Here is a 22,610-nt window from a genome sequence, read left to right on the forward strand (position 1 = left end):
GTATTTGGTTCCTTTCAATAATACATCCACTGTGTTTTAGTGATAAGAACATTTACAGCCCGAACAGTTCTAACGTGTTTTCACTGTGCAGTTATTCACTTGTGTAAAATCCTCTTGTCAATAATACCTGAATGGGCTTTACCTTCGACTCATGCCCGGGTTCCCTCAGGATTATAGCTGAGTTGTAATCAATAAGGAAACATATCCTAACATGTAGAGAATATTTATTTACAGTCATGTCTCTTCCAAAGCAAACAATAACAGTTTATTCATCTGACAGCAGGATGATGCAGTGAAACAAGAACCAGGGGTCAAGTGACTCTCCTGCCCCTCAGTTAATTTTTTCGTAAACGGGGGAAGAAACCCTAACGGCTTGTTACGATGATCAAATAAGTAAGTCAACGAACTGTAACATGTCTGTAAGGCTTACAGCACCTCCTGTTGAGCAGGTGTTTACCTTCAGATTGCAGTCGCCGATGCAGTGAACCCCAGGCGTGGTCAGAGGGGAAAGAGGGCATTGGAGTTACAGTATTTCTCTCTTCTACTTACACGATAATTTGCGTGGGACAATTTCTTACACACAGCTGGTTATTCTTTCACAAGGCTGTACATGTTTTCAAGTGTGACAGTAACAGTGTGTAAATAGCCTCCCTTTTTCACATTCACACCATTTTCACTAGAACTCCAGGCCTTGAAAGGGTCTTAGTAAAAGGCTGGTCCACACCCCTCATTTTACAGATGAGCTGTTTAGAAGCTAACTGGTACCTTTTAACCAAACCCAGCACATATGTTTAGTGCAGGATATTCTCACTGATTAAGCGGATCTCATACTCTTTTTTAGGTTGGCTAATTGTTCCCAATGTGATACTTTTCTCCCCTTTACGTATTTCTTTATGATCGTGACCTATGAATGAGCTGAAATACCAAGAAATAGTTGTCCTGACTGTGGGTGTACTTTTCTGGGGCCTAGCTCCCCAGACCTCAGCTCCTTGACATGCGGTCCACAAAGGGCACACAGAGCGGCCACTGCCCAGCATGGACCACAAAAAAGTGCCAGTCCCAGCACCCAGGCTCCCCCACCCACCCACCCACCCGCCCGCCCGCCCGCCCATCACCTGTCCAAGGGCCCCTTGGGGAGGAGGCTCACTTGGGATCCAATATGGAGGTTAAGTTCTCTTCAGTCACACGATGATTCTATTCATTTTGATCACTTTTAAGTTCAGGTGGGAGAGCATGTTTTGGAGATAAAAGGGCTGACTAGCACAAACATCTTCTCTCTGATTTGACAACCTCTTCTGAAGAGTGAACCACGTTTGGTACAAATCCACTCTTCACCCCTTCCCAGCCCTCCTGGATGGTAATATCCCCCCTTTTAACCAGCTCGTATATGTCTCTTGTCAGGTCTGTGAAGGCTTTCTCCACATTAATGGCATCTCGGGCTGACGTTTCAATGTACTTCATGCCGTATGCAGCAGCCAGTTTCTCTGCCTCGTGGCGAGTCACTTGCCTCTGTGTATCCAGGTCACACTTGTGACCCACGAGAACAAATACAATTTGGTAGGGCTGAACGTGTACTTTGGTCTCTTCTAACCACTCATGGACATTCTGGAAGGACCTGCGGTTGGTAATGTCAAATAAGAGCAGACCACCTACTGAGTTCCTGTAGTAGGCACGAGTGATGGATCTGCAACACAAGAAAGAAGCAAAGAATGAAGGCCACGCCCAAACTCCCGCACTTCAACGAACTCAGTGTATTCTGTTGTCTCTGGTTAGTGACACAGTCCTTTGGTGAAAATTGTTTTCTTTTTTAGACAAAGCAATACAAATGTCATTCCATAATAATAATGATATATGAATTCTCAATTGAACAAAACTTTGAGATGGAATCTTCTAGAAACGAACGCTCATGGACATACAGGCATTTTCCCTCGATTTAGGCAAGAGCCACAGTTAACTCTCCACGCCCACATCTGAATAGCTGAATGAGACTTCCTCTTCTGTTCAGTGGGATGCTTAAGTAACAGGTTATCATGAGGCAAATGAAATAATGGATGTTAAAGTATTCTGTGACCTGGAGAACTCATTACAAATTATAGTAGTTGGAAAAGGATTCTCTAAAAAATAAGAGTGAATTTACGATAGCTGACAGAAAATGCTTATAAGTATATAGGTATATTACAATATACTCCATTTTTTCCCATTTATCATTACCACGTTTGTCTATTATTATATTTTTATTTTAATCTAACAGGGGTCCTCAATCTCTTCTGTGAGGAGGAGCATAATTTTGTTTTTTATTTTCCAGGCCATGTGGGAATAGGAAAAAGAGGGATGGTCTGCAAAGGCCTTGAGCCAAGTGTCTGCTGGCCCCACTTCCTGACACATTTTGAAGAGACTCACTCGGGAGCCACAAGCTGGGAAAAACTGCCCAAATAGCCAAAGCTTCCCCTTAAAATAATATGATTTATTTAAAGCACTGTAGAATGCTTTAGAATGCTTCTAAAACCTATTATCCATTTTCTCTACTTCTTAAGCAGAAGAGACCGCATGCATTTTCGCTTCTTGATTTGAGGAGCTTCATTTTCAATATGCATTATGGCACTTCTCTCAGAGCATATTCGACATTGTAGAGCTACCTGCTGGAACAGTCACTTGCTTTAGACTACTGTGCTTTTGTTCTTTTTACTACTGTGCTTTTCGATCTATGTTTATTTTTAGTTTTTCTGTCTCCTCGGATGAAGGTAAACAATGAGGGACTCAATAGCTTAAGGCTTAGGACAAATGGCCCAGTGGTAACAGAATAAACAATTTCCAGGGAATTAAAGCCCAAGCTAGAGGATGGTAAGGACAAAGCTTACAAATTGAGTTTGCCTCCAGAAGCAGGCAAATCAGCCATAAGGACTGAAAGCATTTCTAATTCCCTTATGTTTGAAGATTCATGGAGAATGGTAGGTGTACCAGAAAATTCAACGTGAACAAAGATCGTGATTCGTGAACGGCTTGGTTCAAGAAATCAATAGGCAAGCTGTAGTCAAAGCTCTAAAATACATTATTACATTAATGTTTTGTGACTATTTAGAAAGTAGCAAAGCCCTTTCTTTATAAATACAACACAAGGCTACATAAAAATTAAAACCTCACATACATCAAAAAATGTTCTTAAAGAAAGTTAAAAGACAAATGAAAAACTGGGAAAATAGTTTACAATATCCATGACAGAAAAGGATAAATGTTCTTAATATATAAAGAGCTGTTAGAAATCACTATCACCCAATAAATAATAATCAGTGGATAGGAAAAGGATGTTCATACAGAACGAAATTCCAATAAGCATAAAAGATACCTTTCTTCTATTATAATATGAGAAATGCAATCACAAGTTCAAAGTGAACCCGAACAAGGATATTTGAAATTTTCTCTTCTCCCCACCCCTCTTCAACCACCTAAGCAGCATCTTCTACGCCTGATTAGTGTTCGATATAGCTAAATGAAGAAACGATCCTAAACATGAGCTATTGAGCCCTCTTAATCTAGTTCCTGCTGCTCGGCATGACTGTAGCTCAAAGTTTTCCGTGTACACTGCTCTCTCTCACTTCTGTCTTCACACACGCTGCTTCCTTGCCCTGGGCTTTTCCTGTTTTGCTTGGGTATCACACTCATCAGGCCTCATCTTCTCCACTTAGCCTTCCCTCATCTGTGTTCATACATATAATTACAAACGATACATACTACAAGGGCCACCAAAGGGTTGTAAGAGAAAATTAAACCTGTTCATTGAGTACTCAATATGTGCTAAGCGTTCTGGTAGGCAGTGGCATACAAATATGAACAAGGCACTTTTTTGTGTAATTGCTGGTCTATTTTGCCCCCAGTATGCTAGCACAGACATTCTAAGAGGGAAATGCCTATGTCTGTTTTGTTTACATGGCATCCCCTTGCAGGAGTTTCCTCAGGCTGTTTTCCCAGAAACAGTGCAGTGTCTGGCATATAGTGGCTGATCATTCAATGTCTGCTGGTTGCAAGAAGGCATCAATCATCAGTGTCTATTTCATATATATATATATATATATATATATATATTTCTATATAGTATCTATGTTTATATCTATATCTAGCTATCTTTCTCTCTATCTCTACATCATCTATCTATATCTGTCAGTTACATTAGGATGACCTGGGAACATTTTCGAAATGTAGTATAGGGACTGAAATTGATGAATTACAGTGATCAACTCCCTCTAGTTTATTAGCCACCAAGGGGCAGGTTGGTGCAGTTGTGGTGCGAGCAGTATGTATCATTGGCTGGCCTTCCCAGCCAGGGTGCATCTTTCCCTGCACTGAACTCCCAGCTACCTGAAGGTGGGCTTGAGCAGAAACTCTCAGACCCTCGCTACCTTCCCTAAGGGCGGCGACCAGGACCAGGAAGTCCTCTTTCCCCAGGGACGGTGCAAGCCCCAAAGACCCTCCCACTGCTCGCGGGCCCGGGCTGCGCTCCCACCTGAACCTCTCTTGACCCGCGGTATCCCAGATCTGGAGCTTGATGCGTTTTCCTGGCTCGATCTCCACCAGACGGGAGAAAAAATCCACCCCCACCGTGGGGTCCGAAACCTGGGCAAAGCGGCCCTCGGTGAAGCGGCGGATCAGACAGGACTTGCCCACCGTGGAATCCCCGATGACAATGAGCCGGAACTGGTACAGCCAGATGGCCTCCATGGCCGGGGCTCGGCAGGTCTCCTTGGCCCAGGCCGTGGGCGGCGAGATGGGGGCGCCCGGCCGAGACCTCAGAGAGCGCGACTCGGTCCTGATCTAGATCGGCCACGAGCGCATCGTTGGCCTGGCAGCCTGAGGCGAGGTAGGCCCAGGCGCAGGGAGAGAGGAGGGATGGATGCTGCGCTCGCAGAGGTGATGAAATGGCAGCAGCATCAGCACCACGCACTCTGACTCATCACTGACTACAGGGTTACTGTAATCCTCCACGTAGCGGCGACGCCCAGGACCGCACTGTCTGTAAGAGGAGCGCACACAGAAATGGCCGGGAAAAGAGCTCGTTCCCTTCCTTTCTAATTCCTCTTCTTAATTAAAAATTTTCTCTATCTCTCAAATTGCAAAAGTAACACCTCTTCATTAAAACTAACGAAACAATACAAAAATACACAAAAAGGGAGTCTATAATTATCTGCCCCCTACTTCCCCAAGATATTAAGTTTGTTATATATTCTTCCACGTGTATTTCTATGAAAATATATATACATATACATATTTATTGCTGTTTGATTTTACAAAAATTTGATCGAACTGGACCATTACTCTGACACTTGCTTTTTGCAATTAATAAAGAATCATTGGCATCTCTCCATTTCCAACTATTTTCCTTGTGCCATAACAATGCTGCAATATTCTCTTAAGTATAGTCACACGTACATTATTTCTATGAAATAGAGTCTTAATAAGAAAGACCAGGAAGTCAAAGAGTATGAATATTTTAAATGTTATATATATGGGCATTATACTTTGCAAACATACTGAGCAATTTAAATTCTAGTCAGCAAGGTGTGAAAAGACCATTTTTTGGCATTACTTCAAGCATCATATATGATATTCTTTCTTAAATCTTGCCAATCTGATGTCATTAAAAATAAATGGAATCATAGAATATGTAGACTTTTGTAACTGGCTTCTTTCACTTACCATGATGTTTTAGAGTTCATCCACATTGTAACATGTATCAGGACTTCATTCCTTTATATAACTGAATACTATTCCATTGGGTGACATAACACATTTTGTTTATCCATTTATCTGTTGATGGACATTTGGGTTGTTTCCGTCTTTTGGCTATTACGAATAATGCTGCTATGAACATTCATGTACAAGTTTTTGTTTGTACAAGTTTTGTTTGAACAAGTTTTTGTTTGTGTTCAAGCTCTTTTGGGTTTAAACCTAGGAGTAGAATTCCTGTGACCTATGGTAACTATATGTTACATCCTTTGAAGAAATTCTAGACTGTTTCCCACAGTGACTGCACCATTTTACATTCCTACCAGCAGCGTATGAGGGTTCTGATTTCTCCATATCTTTTCCAACACTTGTTATTTTCTGACTTTTTGATTCTAGACATCCTAGTGGGTATGAAGTGGTATCTCATTGTGGTTTTGATTTGCATTTCCCTGATGACTAATGACAATGTGCATATTTTCACATTCTTATTGGCCATTTGCATATTTTCCTTGGAGAAAGGTAGGCTCAGATCCTTTGCCTTTTTTTTTTTGTTTGGCCGCCGAGCAGCTTTTGGGATCTTAGTTCCCCGACCAGGGATTGATTGAACCTGGGCCCCTGGCAGTGAGAGCTCGGAGTTCTAACCACTGGATCACCAGGGAATTCCCCCTTTGTCCATTTAAAAACTGGATTATTTGTCCTTTTATTATTGAGTTGTAAGAGTTCTTTACATATTGTAGGTGCAAGTCTCTTATCAGTTATGTGACTTGTAAATATCTCCTCCCATTCTGTGTGTCCTTTTTGAACTTTCTTAAGGGTGTCCTTTGAAGTGTAACGTTTTAAATTTTGATGAAGTAAAGATTGTCTGTTTTTGCTTTTGTTGCTTGTGCTTCTGGTGTCATGTCTAAGAATACTTTGCCAAATTCAAGTTCATGAAGATTTACTCCTAAGCATTCTTCTAAGAGTTTTGTAGTTTTAGCTCATACATTTAGGTCTGTGATTCATTTTATGTTAATTTTTATATATGCTGTGAGGTAGGGGTCCAGCTGCCTTCTTTTGCATGTGGATATCTACTTGTTCAAGCACCATTTGTTGGAGAGACTATTCTTTTCCCATTAAAAAAATATATTTATTTATCTTATTTTTGGCTGCGTCGGGTCTTAGTTGTGGCACTCGGGGTCTTCGTTGCGGCCTGCAGGCTCCTCCTTGCTGCACGCAGGCTTCTCTCTAGTTGTGACCCATGTGCTCAGTAGTTGCGGTGGGTGGGCTTAGTTGCCCCGTGGCATGTGGGATCTTAGTTCCCTGACCAGGGATCGAACCTTCATCCCCTGCATTGGAAGGCGGATTCTTAACAACTGGACCACCAGGGAAGTCCCTCTTTCCCCATTGAATGATTTTGGCACCCTTGTTGAAAATCAGTTGACCATAGACTGGTTTAATTCTGGACTCAATTTTATTCCATTGGTCTATGTCTAGTCTTCTGCCAGTACCACATTTTCTTGACTGTTGTAGCTTTGTAGTAAGTTTAGAAGTCGGGAAGCATGAGTCCTCCCACTGTGCTCTCTTTTTCCAAGATTGTTTTTGGCTACTTGGGGCCCCTTTCAATTTCATATGAATTTTAAGATCTGCTTGTTAATTTCTGCATATAAGGCAGCTATGATATTGATTGAGATTTCATTAAATCTGTAGATCAATGTGGGGAATACTGCCATCTGAACAAAATTAAGTCTTCAAATCCTTGAACATAGAATATCTTTCCATATATTTAGGTCTTTTAAAATTTCTTTCAACAATGCTTTGTAGTTTTCAGTTTACAAGTCTTACACTTCTTTAGCTAAGTTACTCCTAAGTATTTTATTATTTTTGATGCTATTTTGAGTGAATTGTTTTCTTAATTTCATTTTCAGATTGTTCATTGCAAGTGTATAAAAATATAATTGATTTTATATTTTTCAACTTTTTTTTTTTTTGGCCGCACCATGCAGCTTTGCAGGATCTTAGTTCCCCAACCAGGGTCAAACCCGGGCCCTGGAAGTGAAAGTGCTGAGTCCTAACCACTGAACCGCCAGGGAATTCCCAATCTTTTTAGTGTATTCTTTATGGTTTGGTCAAATGGTTTTTCTGCATCTTCGAGATGATCATGTGATTTGTTTTTATTCTATTTGGTATAATTAATTAATTACATTAATTGATTTTTGGATATTGAGTTAACCTTGCATTCCTGGTATAAATCCTACTGGATCATGGTGTATAATTTTAAAAATATGTTTTTGGATTTGATTTCTAGTATTTTTGAGGATATTTTCATTCATATGCATGACATTTATTGGTCTATAGTTTTCTTTTATTGCAATGTCCTCTTCCGGTTTTAGTATCAGGGTAATGTTGGCCTCATAAAATGAGCTGAGAAGCATTCCTTCCTTTTCTGCTTTTTGGAAGAGTTTGTGAAGAACTGGTATTAATTCTTCTTTAAATGTCTGCTAGAATTTAGCAGTGAAGCCATCTGGGTCTGGGGTTTTCTCTGTGGGTAGTGTTTTGATTACTAATTCACTTTCTTCACTTGTTATAGCTCTATTCAAATTGTCTATTTCTTCTTGAGTCAGTTTCAGTAGTTTGTATCTTGGTAGAAATGTCTCCATTTCATCTAAGTTATCCAATTTGTTGGCATACAATTGTTCACAGTATTCCTTATAAAGGAATACTATGTATTCCTTTTAAATTTTGTAAGGTCAGTAGTAATGTCCCTTCTTTCATTTATGATTCTAGTGATTTGAGTCTTCTCTATTTTTCTTCTTGGTCAATCTAGCTAAAGATTTGTCAATTTTGTTTTCAAAGAACCAACTTTTGGTTTTGTTTATTCTATTTTTTTATTTGCTCTCCATTTATCTCTGCTCTAATCTTAAGTATTTCATTCCTTCTGTGTGATTTAGTTTGTTCATCTTTTTCCACTTCCTTAAGGTGTAAAGTTAGGTTATCAATTTGATATCTTCCTTTTCTCTAAATATAGGCATTTACGTTGAGCACTGCTTTATCTGCATCCCATAAGTTTTGATATTGGTATCTTCATTTTCATTTATCTCAAATTATTTTATGATTTCTCCTTTGACCCATTTGTTACTTAGGAGTGTTTTGTTTAATTTCTATATATTTGTGAGTTTTCCACATTTTTCCTGCTATTTACTTGTAATTGTATTTCTTGTGGTCAGAGAGCATTCTTTGTATCATTTGTACCTTTTTAAAATTCTTAAGGTTTGCTTTATGGCATAGTATATAGTCTATTTCGGAGAATGCTCCATGTGCACTTGAGAAAAATGTATATTCTGCTTTTGGGTGGAGTGTTCTCTATATATGTATTAGGTCTAACTGGTTTTTAGTGTGGTCCAAGTCTCCTATTTTCTTGTTGATCTTCTGTATAGTTGTCCTATCCATTAATGAAAGTGTAGTATAAAGTCTTCAACTGTTATTGTACAACTATTTCTCACTTCAATTCTACCAGTTTTTGCCCTGTATATTTTGGATTTCTGTTTTTCAATGCATATATATTTGTAATAAGAATGAATTGACCCTTTTATCATTATGAAATGTTCTTCTTTGTCTCCAGTAACTTTTCTTGTTTTGAAGTCTATTTTGTCTGGTATTAGTATAGCCACTTCAGCTTTCTTGTGCTTGCTGTTTGCATAATATATTTCCATATTTTTACTTTCAATCAATTTGTATTGTGGAATATTAAGTATGTCTCGTGTAGACTGCATTTGGTTTATCATGTTATTTTATCCAATCTCAGAATCTCTGCTTTTTTCCTGGTATTATTGTTATCATTGCTATAGTTGATTTACATCTGCCATTTTCTTTCTTTCTTTTTTATATAACTTATGGGGTTTTTTGTTCCTCTATTTCTTCTTTATTACCTTTTTTTTGCATTAAGTGAATATTTTATAATGCAGCATTTGAAGTTCTTAAATGATTTTTTAAGTTATATTTTTGAGGGGTTTTTTTGGTGGTTGCTCTAGGGTTTACCAAATATTTCTTAATTTATCAGAATCACCTTCAGATGTATACTACCTTATTCCATATATATATATATTCTATATAATATATAGAAACATTACTCCTATAGAGCTCCATTCCCTTTTCTCCCTTTTAATATTACTATTATACCTATTATGTCCATTAATATTACAAATCCAACAATACATTGTTATAATTATTGCTTTGCCATCTGTAGTCATTTCCTTAGCCCAATATAGCTTGACTCCCAGTCACTTCTTTTGCACCGCTTTTGGCAAGTATATTACATTTTATGTTATAGGCCCAACAGCACACCATATACATATTATTTTATACATTAAAAAAAGTCAGTTCAAAAAAAAGGAGAAAAATATACATTTATGAAGTCTTTTATAATTACATAAACACTTTACTGGTGCTGTTTTTTTGTGTGTGTCTGTGTGTGTGTGTTTGTTTGAATTGCCATCTGCAGTCGCTTTCAGCTCGAAGAACTTCCTTCAGTATTTCTTGTAAGGCAGGTCTGCAACAAATTCAGTCACTGCTTGTTTGTTTATCTTGTAATGTCTTTATCTCCTTTCCTTTTTTGAAAGATTTGCTGAATATAGGATTCTTGGTTTATGGTTTTTCTTTATCACTTTGAATATGTTATCCCAATGCATTTTCTTCTTTTACCATTTTTGTTCTTTATTTTATTGAGGTATAGTTGATGTACAGTATTATATAAGTTCCAGGTGTACAACATAGTGATTCACAATTTTTAAAGATTATATTCTATTTATAGTTATCATAAAATTTTGGCTATATTCCCTGTGTTGTATAATATATCCTTGTAGCTTACTTATTTTATACATGGTAGTTTGTACCTCTTAATCCCCTACTCCTATCTTGCCCCTCCCCTGCATTATTTCTTTTGAGAAGTTGACTGTTAATCTTTTTAAAAATTAATTAATTAATTTTATTATTTTTTGGCTGCTTTGGGTCTTCGTTGCTGTGCACGGGCTTTCTCTAGTTGCGGCGAGCGGGGCCTACTCTTTGTTGTGGTGCGTGGGCTTCTCATTGCGTTGGCTTCTCTTGTGGCATGCGGGCCCTAGAGCTCGTGGGCTTTAGTAGTTGTGGCTTGCAGGCTCTAGAGCGCAGGCTCAGTAGTTGTGGCACATGGGCTTAGTTGCTCTGTGGCATGTGGGATCTTCCCGGACCAGGGATCGAACCCATGTCCCCTGCATTGGCAGGCAGATTCTTAACCACTGCACCACCAGGGAAGTCCTTGACTGTTAATCTTATTGGTGTTCCCCTTTAAGTGATGAGTCATTTTTTTTCTTGTTACATTCAAGATTTTCTCTTTGACTTTAATCATTTCTTTGATTTTCAGAATTTTTACTATGATGTATCTATTTGTGAATCTCATTATCTTTATCCTACTAGAAGTTCATTGAGTTTCTTGGGATGTGTGGGTTATTGTTTTTCAATAAATTTAGGACGTTTTCTGATATTTTTTGGACATTTTTTCTACTCTTCTCTCTCTTCTGGTATTCTCATTACGCCTATGTCGGTGCACTTGATGGTGTCCCACATTTCTCTGAGACTCTGTTCATTTTTCTTCATTCTTTTTCTGTCTCATTTTCAGCTTGCAATACTCTCTATTGAACTGTCTTCAAATTTGCTAATTCTTTCTTCTGCTAGTTGAAATCTGTTGAACCCCTCTAGTGAATTATTTATTTCAGTTATTGTACTTTTCAACTCCAGAATTTCCTTTTGGTTCTTTTTTCTATCTCTGTATTGATATTCTATATTTGATGTGACATTGCCATCGTATGGACCTTTACTTTTTTAACCATGCTTTCCTTTAGTTCTGTGAACATATTTGTAATGACTACTTTGAAGTCTTTTTCTGTTAAATCTGACAGCTACTTGCTATCACAGGCAGTTTCTGTTGCCTACTTCCCCACCCCCAGTGTATGAATCATACTTTGTTTCTTTGCATGTCTCATAATTTTTTTGTTGGAAACTAGATATTTTAGACAATATATTGTAGTAATTCTGACTGTTGGTCCACTCCCCACCCCAGGGTTTTATTGTTAATTCTTCTTCTTTAGTGACTAGCTGGACTATATTATTAGTGAAGTCTGTCCCCTCGCCCCCATGATGTTTTACCCTGGAATGACAGTGATTTGGGCAGGACTTCCTTTGCCTGACCACATCCAGCTGTTAAACTCCACAAATTGCCAGCTGATAATATATTGTTTTCATCAAAGCCTTGCGAGCATAAATTGGTCTTCAAACTAATTCAATCATCACATTGCAGCTTCTCTGAAGAATATTTTTTGAGGTTCATGCTTGATATTTGTTCCGACCCCAGGAAGGTTCCTACCTGGCTGAGAGTCTGTATTTTCATTGAATCCACAAGTTTCTACCCAGTGCCTTTCACTACAACCTCCACTGTTCTTGAGGGTGCCCTTAGGTTTGAACTTCTCCATGCTCTCTTGTAAATAAAATCAGTTCCTTTGGGAAGACATTAGGAGCTAGCTGTTTTATGGTCTGCTCCTCCCTTTGGGCAAAATCTCTGAGCCAGGGCTCTGGAACTGGGATTGGGGACAATGGCCAGCTTCTTTCTGAGTGACACTCCTGCTCTAGGAGTTGAACATTCGGAAGGGGGCATCAGCCTGAAGTGGAACCACCAACTCATAAGCCAGGGAGAGAGCAAGATGATCAGGACCCCAGTCTTCTCAACACACTGCACCCAATGTAGAGCCTCAGTCTGGTAAGTGGGGGCTGAGTGGAAGAGGAGAACTGCCACTTCTCAACCACACTTGCCTGGGACTCAGCCTCAGCAACACCTAGTTGGGGTCAGGATGAGAAATGTTGATATACTGCTCCTCCCAGGAAGAAAGCCCTCTGGAGGGAAGAGAAAGCTACAGGAGTCTGGAGTGGAGCGATGAGTGGGGTGGGGGGTGGGTGGGAAGGGAGGGAGTGGTCTTGGTTCAAATACTACAGATTTCTGCTTTGTAACATTTTTATAATTTTCCTGATAGGTGTTTCTCTGTTTGCTGTTTGCAGTAGACATTCATTTCACATATTCTAAAAGTTTAAAATCTCACTAAGAAATTTTAATGTATTACTCTTGAAAAATATACTGTGACTTGTTTATAGACTTTCACTTTTTTCCCTTGGCAACTACTGTGCCCAACTTCAAATACGTTCATCAGTACAGTCTTTTTTTCTTCACAATTTAAAAAAAACCACGAATGTTTCAAAATTGCTATTCCCATATCCCTTCAAAAAGCAAGCCTGCTAAGAATGGTTCACGATATTACTGATGTTCTGAGTTCTTTTCAGGTTGAGACTATATAGGCAAAGAATTGCATTAAAAAAATACTGGCGTGAGTTTTTTTCTTTTTTCCTTGAAAGTGTTTGTTAATTATTTGAAGTATAGTTGAGTTCATCTTTTTGGTTTGTTTTACGATTATTGTTCTCCTATCATTGTTGATTTTACTTTATCTTTTTACTATGTAGAACATTAACTTGATTACAAAAGTCAACACTATAAAAAATTTCTTTTCACCCCTTGTAGCTAACCAATTTTATTTGCTTCTTGTTTACCTTTCTGTGTTTCTTCTATAGAGATAAGCATATATATGTGTGTGTGTATATACATAGATACACACACACACACACACACGCACACACACACACACACACATATATACATATATGGGACAAAGGATCAAAATCTTAATGGAAAAATGTGTAAAAGATATAAATGAATATATATTCATAAAGTAGAAATATTAGCTATTAATTTGTAATATATGCTGTAAATATTTTTCCCAGTTTGTCTTTCTTTGTTTTTTTAACCATGTAAAGGCTTTTCATAAAAAAAAATTTTATGAAGTCAAATTTACCAATTTTTAATTTTGCTGCATCTGATTTTAAGTCATAGTTAGAAAGTATTTCCCTTCACTAAGGCTAAAGAAAAATTTTGTAATATTTCCTTCTGATACTTGTACGGTATATTTTTAAATATTTAGACCCCTATATATCTAGTTTATTTTTGTGTATGGTGTGAGATATGGATCTTTTTTTCTCAACAGCTTTCCAGTTGTCCCAGAACCATTTATTGGTTTTTTTTTTTTTTTTTTTTTTTTTTGCGGTTCGCGGGCCTCTCTCTTTTTTGGCCTCTCCCGTTGCGGAGCACAGGCTCCGGACGCGCAGGCTCAGCGGCCATGGCTCATGGGGCCAGCCGCTCCGCGGCATGTGGGATCTTCCCGGACCGGGGAACGAACCCGTGTCCCCTGCATCGGCAGGTGGACTCTCAACCATTGCGCCACCAGGGAAGCCCCCCAGAACCATTTATTAAAATGTCCATCTTTTCTCTAGATACTTGAGATGCTATCTTTACCTTACACTAAATTTTCATATTTATCTGGCTCTATTTTAGGACATTTTATTCACTTCACAGGTCTGTTTGCCTATTCCTGCGCCACTACCCCACTGTTTTACTTAAGGATGCTTTATTATATACTTTAATATCTTGTCAGTCTACTCTTCCCTCATAGTTTTTCCTTTTTAGTGTTTTCCTGGCTATTCTTTCTTGTTTGCTTTTTCATATGAACTTAGTATCAATATGTCTAGGTCCCTAAAAAAGCTTGTTGGAACTTTTACTGGAATTGCAATATACTTATAAGTTACTTTATGGAGAACTAACATGTTTATGGTGTTGAGTCATCCTAAACAAGAACAAGGGAGGCCTTTCTGTACGTTGAAGTTTTCATTTGTGTCTTTCAGGAGTGTTTAAGCTTTTTCTAGTACAGGTTTGAACATTTCTTGTTGTTTATTCCTAAATATTTCATCTTCCTTGCTGCTATTGTAAATGGTCATTTTCTCTACCATCACGTCCTCTAACTGGTTATTGTGTATATATATGAAGGCTACTGATTTCTGTTAGATTTATATCCTGTAACTTTACTGAATTCTGGGATTTTCTGGAGGTATTTTTAGTATTCACTCTCTAGGGGTTGCCAATTCTGTCAGGGTTGGCAATCTTCTGCAAAGAGGTAAGAAGTAAATATTTAAAACTTGATGGGCCAAGAGGAAAAATTGAGAATATCATGTAGGTATCTATACAAAAAGAGAATTTAAAAATTTCCACAAATTGATGAAATTCAAAATATAATAATAATGTTTTTGTAATACAGGTCTATTCATGTGAAGATTACAGTTATTTTGGGGGGACATTTTACTTAACTGTGGTTCAAAGTTAGTGTTCCCTACCATTAAAATCAATCCAAATGTTCATCTGTTAATGCTGATCTGTAATGAGATTCCATATACTTCATTTTTTAAATATACCTTTTAAAACAGATAGGTACTGTTAAACACTGACATCATGGAATAATTATATATATATATGGAGAGAGAGAGAAAGAGAGAGAGAGAGAGAGAGAGAGAAGGAAGGAAGGAGGAGAGAAAGAGAGAGAAAGAGATTGATTCTGTTGTTTTTGTTTCTCTGGAGAACTCTAATACTGCTTGTATATCCAATACCAGGCTCTCTGGTAATCCCTCCCCCCACCTCCTCAAAGCAAGGAGTTTAGACCAGAGGTCTAAGGAGGCTTCTCCTTGCGCCCAAACCCAAATGCTGTCACCAGTCACGGCCCATAATTCCTAAGCATTCTTGTCATAAGGACAATAGGAAGGAGGCCAGAGCTGCAGCCCAGGCTGACAAGAGTGTACCAGCAAAAGCAAGAGCACAGGGGAGCACGCACCCTTACCACTGTGGCAACAAGCTGGACTAGGCTTTCAGGGCTCGGAAAGACCCTTCGGGCAGCCAAGCGAGAGCACAGGAAGGGGGGCTGAATCTGTCTCACATGGGCCTCCCCTACATTTCCTCAGCCACTGCTTCCACACTGCTGAAATAGAAGGAGAAAGGAATACCCTAAAAGCCCCATCCACTTTGGGACACTTAACTCATAGTGACGACACTCCACATATTCCCCCTCCCCCCCAAATACGCAAAACCAAGATCTGTTCCCAAACTGTGTCCTTAAATCTCACCTCAAAAGATTAGTGCCGTCTACAACTTCAGCCCAAAGGATGCGTTTTCCCAAGCCGAATGAATGAGATTATATTCTGAAGAGTTCCTACCATCACTCTCAACACTAAAGGAAATAAAATTGAATTTGAGAAAACAGCTAAGTCGGTTTGCATGCAACGGTTGGACCAAAAAGCCTCGGAAATTTAGTGTTTAAAAATGGAACGCCATCCTGCTTTTGGGGAACAAGGGCACAGTCTGGCATACACACGATCACACGATACCAAAGCAGCATGCCGATTTTACATATTGGAGTTAACTAAGATTGGTAGAAGGATCCGCACTACAAATAAAAGCTGCCACGTGGATTACCCGTACCTCTCGAAATGGAGCCAGAAATGCAAACTCCAGTGCACGTCTGACACCTCTGCTCTGGAGCCCACCCCGCCCTCACCCCCACCCCCACCCCCACCCCGCTCTGCACCGAACACATTCGCACTGCAGCTGAGAAAGGACCACATCGCAAATGATCTCTGTAGATTCACAGGCACACTGTCCATTTCGAATGAACGAATCCATCTTGGAGCTAAAAGGGAGCTATCTGCTTCTGCTTGCCGCCTCCTGCCAGGTAGATAAGCTATTCCCACTTTACAGATAAGGTAAATACGAACCACAAGCTAGGAGGGTCAGAATGGCTTTATCACGGACTGGGGGCTGTAGCGACAACAGCGTAGTACTGAATCCAATGATTCCCACGAACACGTACGGGGCGCATGAAACACAGGGGGAACTGGGCGATCATGCAGGCGGACATCGAAATACGCTAATCAGAGTCATCGTGAAAAAATCATGCGGCTTAAGTAGCGAGCCAGAGCTGTGCAAATTAACCCTCAGTCGGAAAGAAGGACGCGGGGGGAGGGGAGCCTTGCGGGGGAAGAGGGGTGGGTGGGGACAGTTGGGTGAAAACAGAAGAGGAAAGGGGGCGGAAGGGACTCTCATGGTTCTGTTGCAGTTTCTGGGGAAGAGAATGGGAGACTACTCCGATTCTACCATATGGTTTTTTTTCTGCCACTATTGTGGAAACAACATAACTTGTAGTCAACCACATTCCTCTGGTGGCAACATGGGTAAGATACACTGCAAAGGCAGAAGCGCCGGGTCAACGCCTCTTGTGTCCCCGTAAACGCGCAGGCGGGTGCGTGAGGCTCGGGGACAGGCACAGAGTCGCTGGGAGGGACTCGTCAGATCCCCTGGCCCGACGGGGAGATGGTTTCCTGCAGAACGAGGTGCAGGAGGTGGTTCTGCTCGGCGCTCAACAGGGGCCACATCTCCACCTGCAGCGACTTGACGGCTTCCGTGTCCTTCTCGTGGGTGGCCATGACCAAGGACTGCAGCAGCAGGAAGAGCTCCTCGGGAAGCGGGCCGCTGCTGTCCTGCCCGTGGCCGTCGAAGGCCTCCCAGGAGTACTTCTCCAGGGTGTGCGCGTGCTCCGGCAGGAGCTTGGCGGGCGGCGGCTGCAGGAGCAGCAGCAGCAGCACGCGGGACACCTCGCAGCGGACCAGCACGTCGGCGAAGGCGCCCAGCGCGGCGGGGGAGGGCGCGGCCGCGGCCGCGGCCCCCGCGCCGGGCAGGAGCAGCGCGAGCGGTGGGGCGGAGGCCGCGCCGGCCCCGGGCTGCGGCGCCGGCGGCTTGGGCTGCGGCTGCGGCGGGGGCTGCGGCCCCGGCGGCGGCACCGGGTGGCTGCCGTACTCCCGCGCCAGGAGCTGCATGCGCGTGAAGAGCGCCAGGGCGCTGCTGTAGTCGCGCGCCAGCAGCTGGCAGGACGCGGCGTCGCCGAGCGCCTGCAGGGCGGCCAGGGGCAGCTGGGGCAGCTGCAGCTGCGCGGCGCGTTGGAAGTGGCCGGCGGCGGCGGCCGGCTGGCCCAGGTCGCGCAGGGCGGCCGCCAGCTCGAGGCAGAGCGCGGCGGCGGCAGCCGGCTGGCCTAGCTCCAGGTGCAGGCGCACGGCGGCGCCCAGGGCGGCGGCAGCGGCCTGCAGCGGCTCCCCGTAGGCGGCGGGGCAGGCCAAGCGCTGGCGCGCGTCGCGCTCCTGCCGCAGGAAGAGGCGCGCGGCCTCGGTCAGCGCCAGCGCCTCCCCGGGCCCGTGGAAGAGCGCCTGCTGGCAGCGGGCCACGGCCAGCTGGCACCAGGCCGCGTACGGCAGGCACTCCTGTGCGCGCAGCTCGCGACCCAGCTGGCCGAACTGCTCGCCGGCCTCCGCCACGTTAGGCTTCCGCAGGAACCGCTTCTTCAGCTTGTTGCACACCTGGCGGTAGCGCGCCAGGAAGTCCCCGGCCTCAGGCCCGGGGCCCGCACCGCCACCCAGGCCGGCCGCGGAAGCCGCCATGATCGCCGCTTAGGCACTTCCGGGCGCGCTGACGCAAGTGGGCGCACGTGCTGGGCGACGGCGGCGGGCTGAGACGTGTCCTGCGACGGGCTCCGGCCCACCACGCGACCGCGCCGGCTCGGCCGCCCGGAGCTCTCGTCGCCCTGGTGATATGCAAAATAGCAAGCACGGAGGCCCGGCCGGGACAGGCTGCGGGTGGTGTATGCAAATCGGGGGCCCTGGGGCGGGGCGGGGCCCGCTGTCCGGGGTTCTGTGAGCGGACCAATGGTGCTGGGGCGGGGCCCGGCTGGGCGCCCCCTGTTGCTAGGTGACAGCTTTTTAAAACAAATTTATTTATTTAATTTATTTATTTTTGGCAGTGTTGGGTCTTTGTGCTGTGCAGGGGCTTTCTCTAGTTTCGGCGAGCGGGGGCTACTCTTCCTTGCGGTGCGCGGGCTTCTCATTGCGGTGGCTTCTCTTGTTGTGGAGCATGGCTTCTAGGCGCGCGGGCGTCAGTAGTTGTGGCACACGGGCTCAGTAGTTGTGGCTCTCGGGCTCTAGAGCACAGGCTCAGTAGTTGTGGCGCACGGCCTTCCTTGCTCCGCGGCATGTGGGATCTTCCCAGACCAGGGCTCCAACCGGTAGGTGACAGCTTGTTTACGCAGGTTGCCAAGAAGGGCATCTCTTGGCATCTCTAGGGGAACACAACCAAAAACTCTTGACCCTGTGTGACCCTAATTCCGACTTTGCCTATGTGTTGATTGTGTCCTGCCCACCCCAATCCGGATCAAGCCTCAATCTTCCCGTCAAAGCCCCTGCCCCATGGGAGTCCATGCTCTGTCCACCTACCCCTGCCTCCCGAACCCAGGGCGGTCGGTCACCTTGGCACCCTCACCCTATCACGACGCTGCCCTCACGTGCCATTTTTTTTTTTCTTTGCGGTATGCGGGCCTCTCACTGTTGTGGCCTCTCCTGCTGCGGAGAACAGGCTCCGGACGCGCAGGCTCAGCGGCCATGGCTCACAGGCCCAGCCATTCCGCGGCATGTGAGATCTTCCCGGACCGGGTCACGAACCCGTGTCCCCTGCATCTGCAGGCGGACTCTCAACCACTGCGCCACCAGGGAAGCCCAAAACGCCCCATTTTGACTATCTTTAAATGTACAGTTCAGGGCTATTAAGTATACTCACATTGTTATGCAAATTTTGGGGGGGGTTGAACTGATAATTTATTTTCAATCTTTCATTTTTTACTGATAACAGTGACTAGTGCTATAACATTTCCTCTGATCACTGCTTTAAATGCATCCCATAGATTCTGATATGTTTATATCATCATTTGTTTTAGAAATGCTGTAATTTTAATTTGCATGTTTTCTTTCAACCAAGAGTTGTTTAACTAAAGGTCTTAAAAATAATTCCCAGGGACTTCCCTGGTGGTGCAGTGGTTAAGAATCCGCCTGCCAATGCAAGGGACACAGGTTCGAGCCCTGGTCTGGGAAGATCCCACATGCCACGGAGCAACCAAACCCGTGCGCCACAACTACTGAGCCTGCGCTCTAGAGCCTGCGAGCCACAGCTATTGAGCCCGTGTGCCACACCTACTGAAGCCCGCATGCCTAGAGCCCATGCTCTGCAACAAGAGAAGCCACCGCAATGTGAAGCATGTGCACCACAACTAGAGAAAGTCTGTGCACAGCAATGAAGACCCAACGCAACCATAAATAAATAAATAAATAAATTTTTAAAAAGGTCCACATCAAAATAAATAAATAAATAAAATTCCCAGGCAGAAGGCCCTTTTAAAAATGTTTTAATACTTTCTAGTTTTATTTTATTGTGATCAATCAGTGTTGTTTGCAATATTTGTACTTTATGAAATTATTGATCTTTGTGACCTAACATATAATCAATTTCTGTGATGTGGACACCTGAGAAGATGTATTCTTTAATACTACTGTGCAATGCATAAGATCCACATTTTTATGTTGTCTAGGTCCTCTATGTTATTACTTAATTTTTGCCTACTTGAGCTGTCTTAGAGTGGTATATTCAAGTCTCCTATCTTTAGTGTGCTTTTATCTCTGATTCTATACATCTTCTATATTTTTTGCTTCATAAAACTAGTTACTGTGTTATATGATTCATATTGAATTGCAGATTTTAGTGTCAAAAAGCACCCTTGTTTGTCACATTCAGTGTTTGGCTTGAATTCTGCTTTGTCTGATATAAGAAACACTACCCCTCTCCCGATTTCTTATTGTTTCCATTTGCCTTGTAAGTCTTTATCCCTTCTTTTATTTTTGGCTTTTTTCAATCATTTTGCTCTCTGTGGTCTGTTGCCTGCAGCATATGATTGGTTCTTGCTTTGTGAGTCAAATTGAAAAGTTTCTTCTTTTAATGGATAAATTAAGCCCATTCACATTTATTGATCTAACTGACATGCTTGCCTCAATTTAGTTATATCTTACAATTATGTATACAATGTTATATTTTATGTTTCCTTCTCTACAAGATGGGCTTTCTCTGCTTACTTTTTAAATTTACTTATTTATTTTAGCATTCAAAGAGGTTTGTATTTTTTCTACAAGTACCTTTGTACTTATACCTTTTTGAAACTTTTTATTTTGAAGTAATTACAGAATCAAAAGAAGTTTCAAAAACAGTACAGTATTTTACCCATCACATAACTTCCCCAAACAGTAATGTTTGCATAATGTTAGTACCTATACCTTTTAAAAATTGCTTATGGGCACATTGACACAGAATTATCTAAGTCCTGGTTTGTTTAAAACTTTTTCTTTTTCCGTAACCTTGATATTTAAAGACTAGTTTCACTGGATATAAAATTCTTGGCTCACACTCTCTTTCCTAAGTTTCTTGAAAATGCTACTTCATTGTTGGCTTCCTTGCTTTGTATGTTGTTTTGGAAAGCCTGGCACCAGGTTAATTAATTTACCTTCACAGGTTATTTGATCTTTTTGCTTAGAGGTCTTGAGGATATATTTTCTTTATCTTTCATGTCTAATAGTTTTACTAGGATATGCCTTGGATTGATCAGTTTGGTTAATTTTCCTAGGAACCCAGTGAGACCTTTCAATGTGTGGACTGAGGTCTTTAATTTTGGAAAATTTTCTTGGATTATAGGTTTAAATCTTTTAAATATTAATTCTGTTCCATTGTTTTGCTTTTCTTTCCCAGTGATTCCAATTTTACAACTGCTATTCCTTTTTTGCTTGTCTTTCTGATCCTTTTTACTTCGTTCTAAATGTCATTTTCATTCTCTCAGTTATTTTTCTGCCTTTTTCCATGCATGTTATTAAATTTTCTTGAGTCCATTTTTGCTTGGGAACCTTTTAATTTATCCTCAGTTCTGAGATAATTTTATCTTTTTCTTCCATTTATTTTCATAGTTTGAGTAATTTTCTCCATTTTTTAGTCAATTTTTTGAAAGTCTGAATCAAGTCCTTGCTGGGATTTGTTTTTTTTTTCTTTTTTTTTTTTTAACTTAGAGTTATATTGAGGTTTGGGTATTTTTCTGTCTTCAAGTTATGTTTACCATGTGGTTTTAGTGCCTTTTAAAATGTGTTCTTGTTATTCTGTATTGTTTTTGGAGGAAATATTGGGAGACATAGACCAAGGCAACCACCATTGCCTTCAGCAACTGGAAGTCTTATTGAATAGTCTTTTTGAAGTTTCCTAACTTATGAAAACCAAATCTACCATCCCCTACTCTGCTGAATTCACAAGGTATTTTGTTCCTTACCTCAAGGCCCTTCCAGCTGTGTTGATCACAAAGCATATCTTGGAGGTGATCTTAGGTTTGTAACTTGTATAAAAGAAAGCCTATCCCCAGACACTTGGCTGCTCTACACTTACCTACTTCTTTATTATAAATGGCAGCCTTGTTTTAAAATTGTGCCCCCTCCACCAGAACTCACATGTTGAAACACTAACCCCCCAATGTGACTGTGTCTGGAGATGGGGCCTTTGGGAGATAATTAGGGTTAGATGAGGTCATGAAGGTGGAGACAACAGAGAGCTTGCTTCCTCTCTTTCTCCACCATGTGAGGATACAGTGAGAAGGCAGCTGTCTGCAAACCAGGGTGAGAGTTCTTGCCAGAATCTGACCATGTTGGCACTCTGATCTCAGACTTCTGCCTCCAGAATTATGAAAAATAAATGTCTGTTATTTAAGCCAGCCAGTTTATGGTATTTTGTTATGGCAGCCTGAGCAGACTAAGACAAATTTTGGTACTGAGAAGTGGGGTGCTGCCCTAACAAATAGCTAAGCATGTGGAAGCAACTTTGTAAGTGGGCAATGTATAGAGGCTGGAAGAGTTTTGAGGTGCATGCTAGAAATATGGACATTATAGGTGATTCTGGCGAGGGCTGGGCTCAGAAAGAAGAGAGAAGAGCAGTAGAGAAATATTCTGTCATCTTGGAGAATACACATATCATCGTGACAAGAATGTCACTAGAAATGTGAATGCTAAAGGTG

General features: G+C 41.9%; 2 protein-coding genes across 2 annotated transcripts; both read right to left on the reverse strand.

Moving 5' to 3' along the window:
* Positions 1–207: 207 nt before the first annotated feature.
* Positions 208–5,247, reverse strand: RAB39B (RAB39B, member RAS oncogene family). Its single transcript, XM_027099669.1, has 2 exons — positions 4,499–5,247; positions 208–1,684 (listed from the first exon to the last, which is right to left on the reverse strand). The coding sequence occupies exons 1-2, from the start codon at positions 4,711–4,713 to the stop codon at positions 1,258–1,260; spliced, it is 642 nt and encodes a 213-aa protein (XP_026955470.1). The 5' UTR covers positions 4,714–5,247; the 3' UTR covers positions 208–1,257.
* Positions 5,248–16,902: 11,655 nt separating this feature from the next.
* On the reverse strand, positions 16,903–18,219 carry LOC113616397 (factor VIII intron 22 protein). Its single transcript, XM_027099670.1, has one exon. The coding sequence runs from the start codon at positions 18,130–18,132 to the stop codon at positions 16,990–16,992; it is 1,143 nt and encodes a 380-aa protein (XP_026955471.1). The 5' UTR covers positions 18,133–18,219; the 3' UTR covers positions 16,903–16,989.
* Between the last annotated feature and the right edge of the window lie 4,391 nt (positions 18,220–22,610).

The sequence above is a fragment of the Aethalodelphis obliquidens genome, unplaced genomic scaffold, assembly GCF_003676395.1.
Source record: "Aethalodelphis obliquidens isolate GAN/ISIS:26980383/991018 unplaced genomic scaffold, ASM367639v1 scaffold136, whole genome shotgun sequence".
Taxonomy (NCBI): domain Eukaryota; kingdom Metazoa; phylum Chordata; class Mammalia; order Artiodactyla; family Delphinidae; genus Aethalodelphis; species Aethalodelphis obliquidens.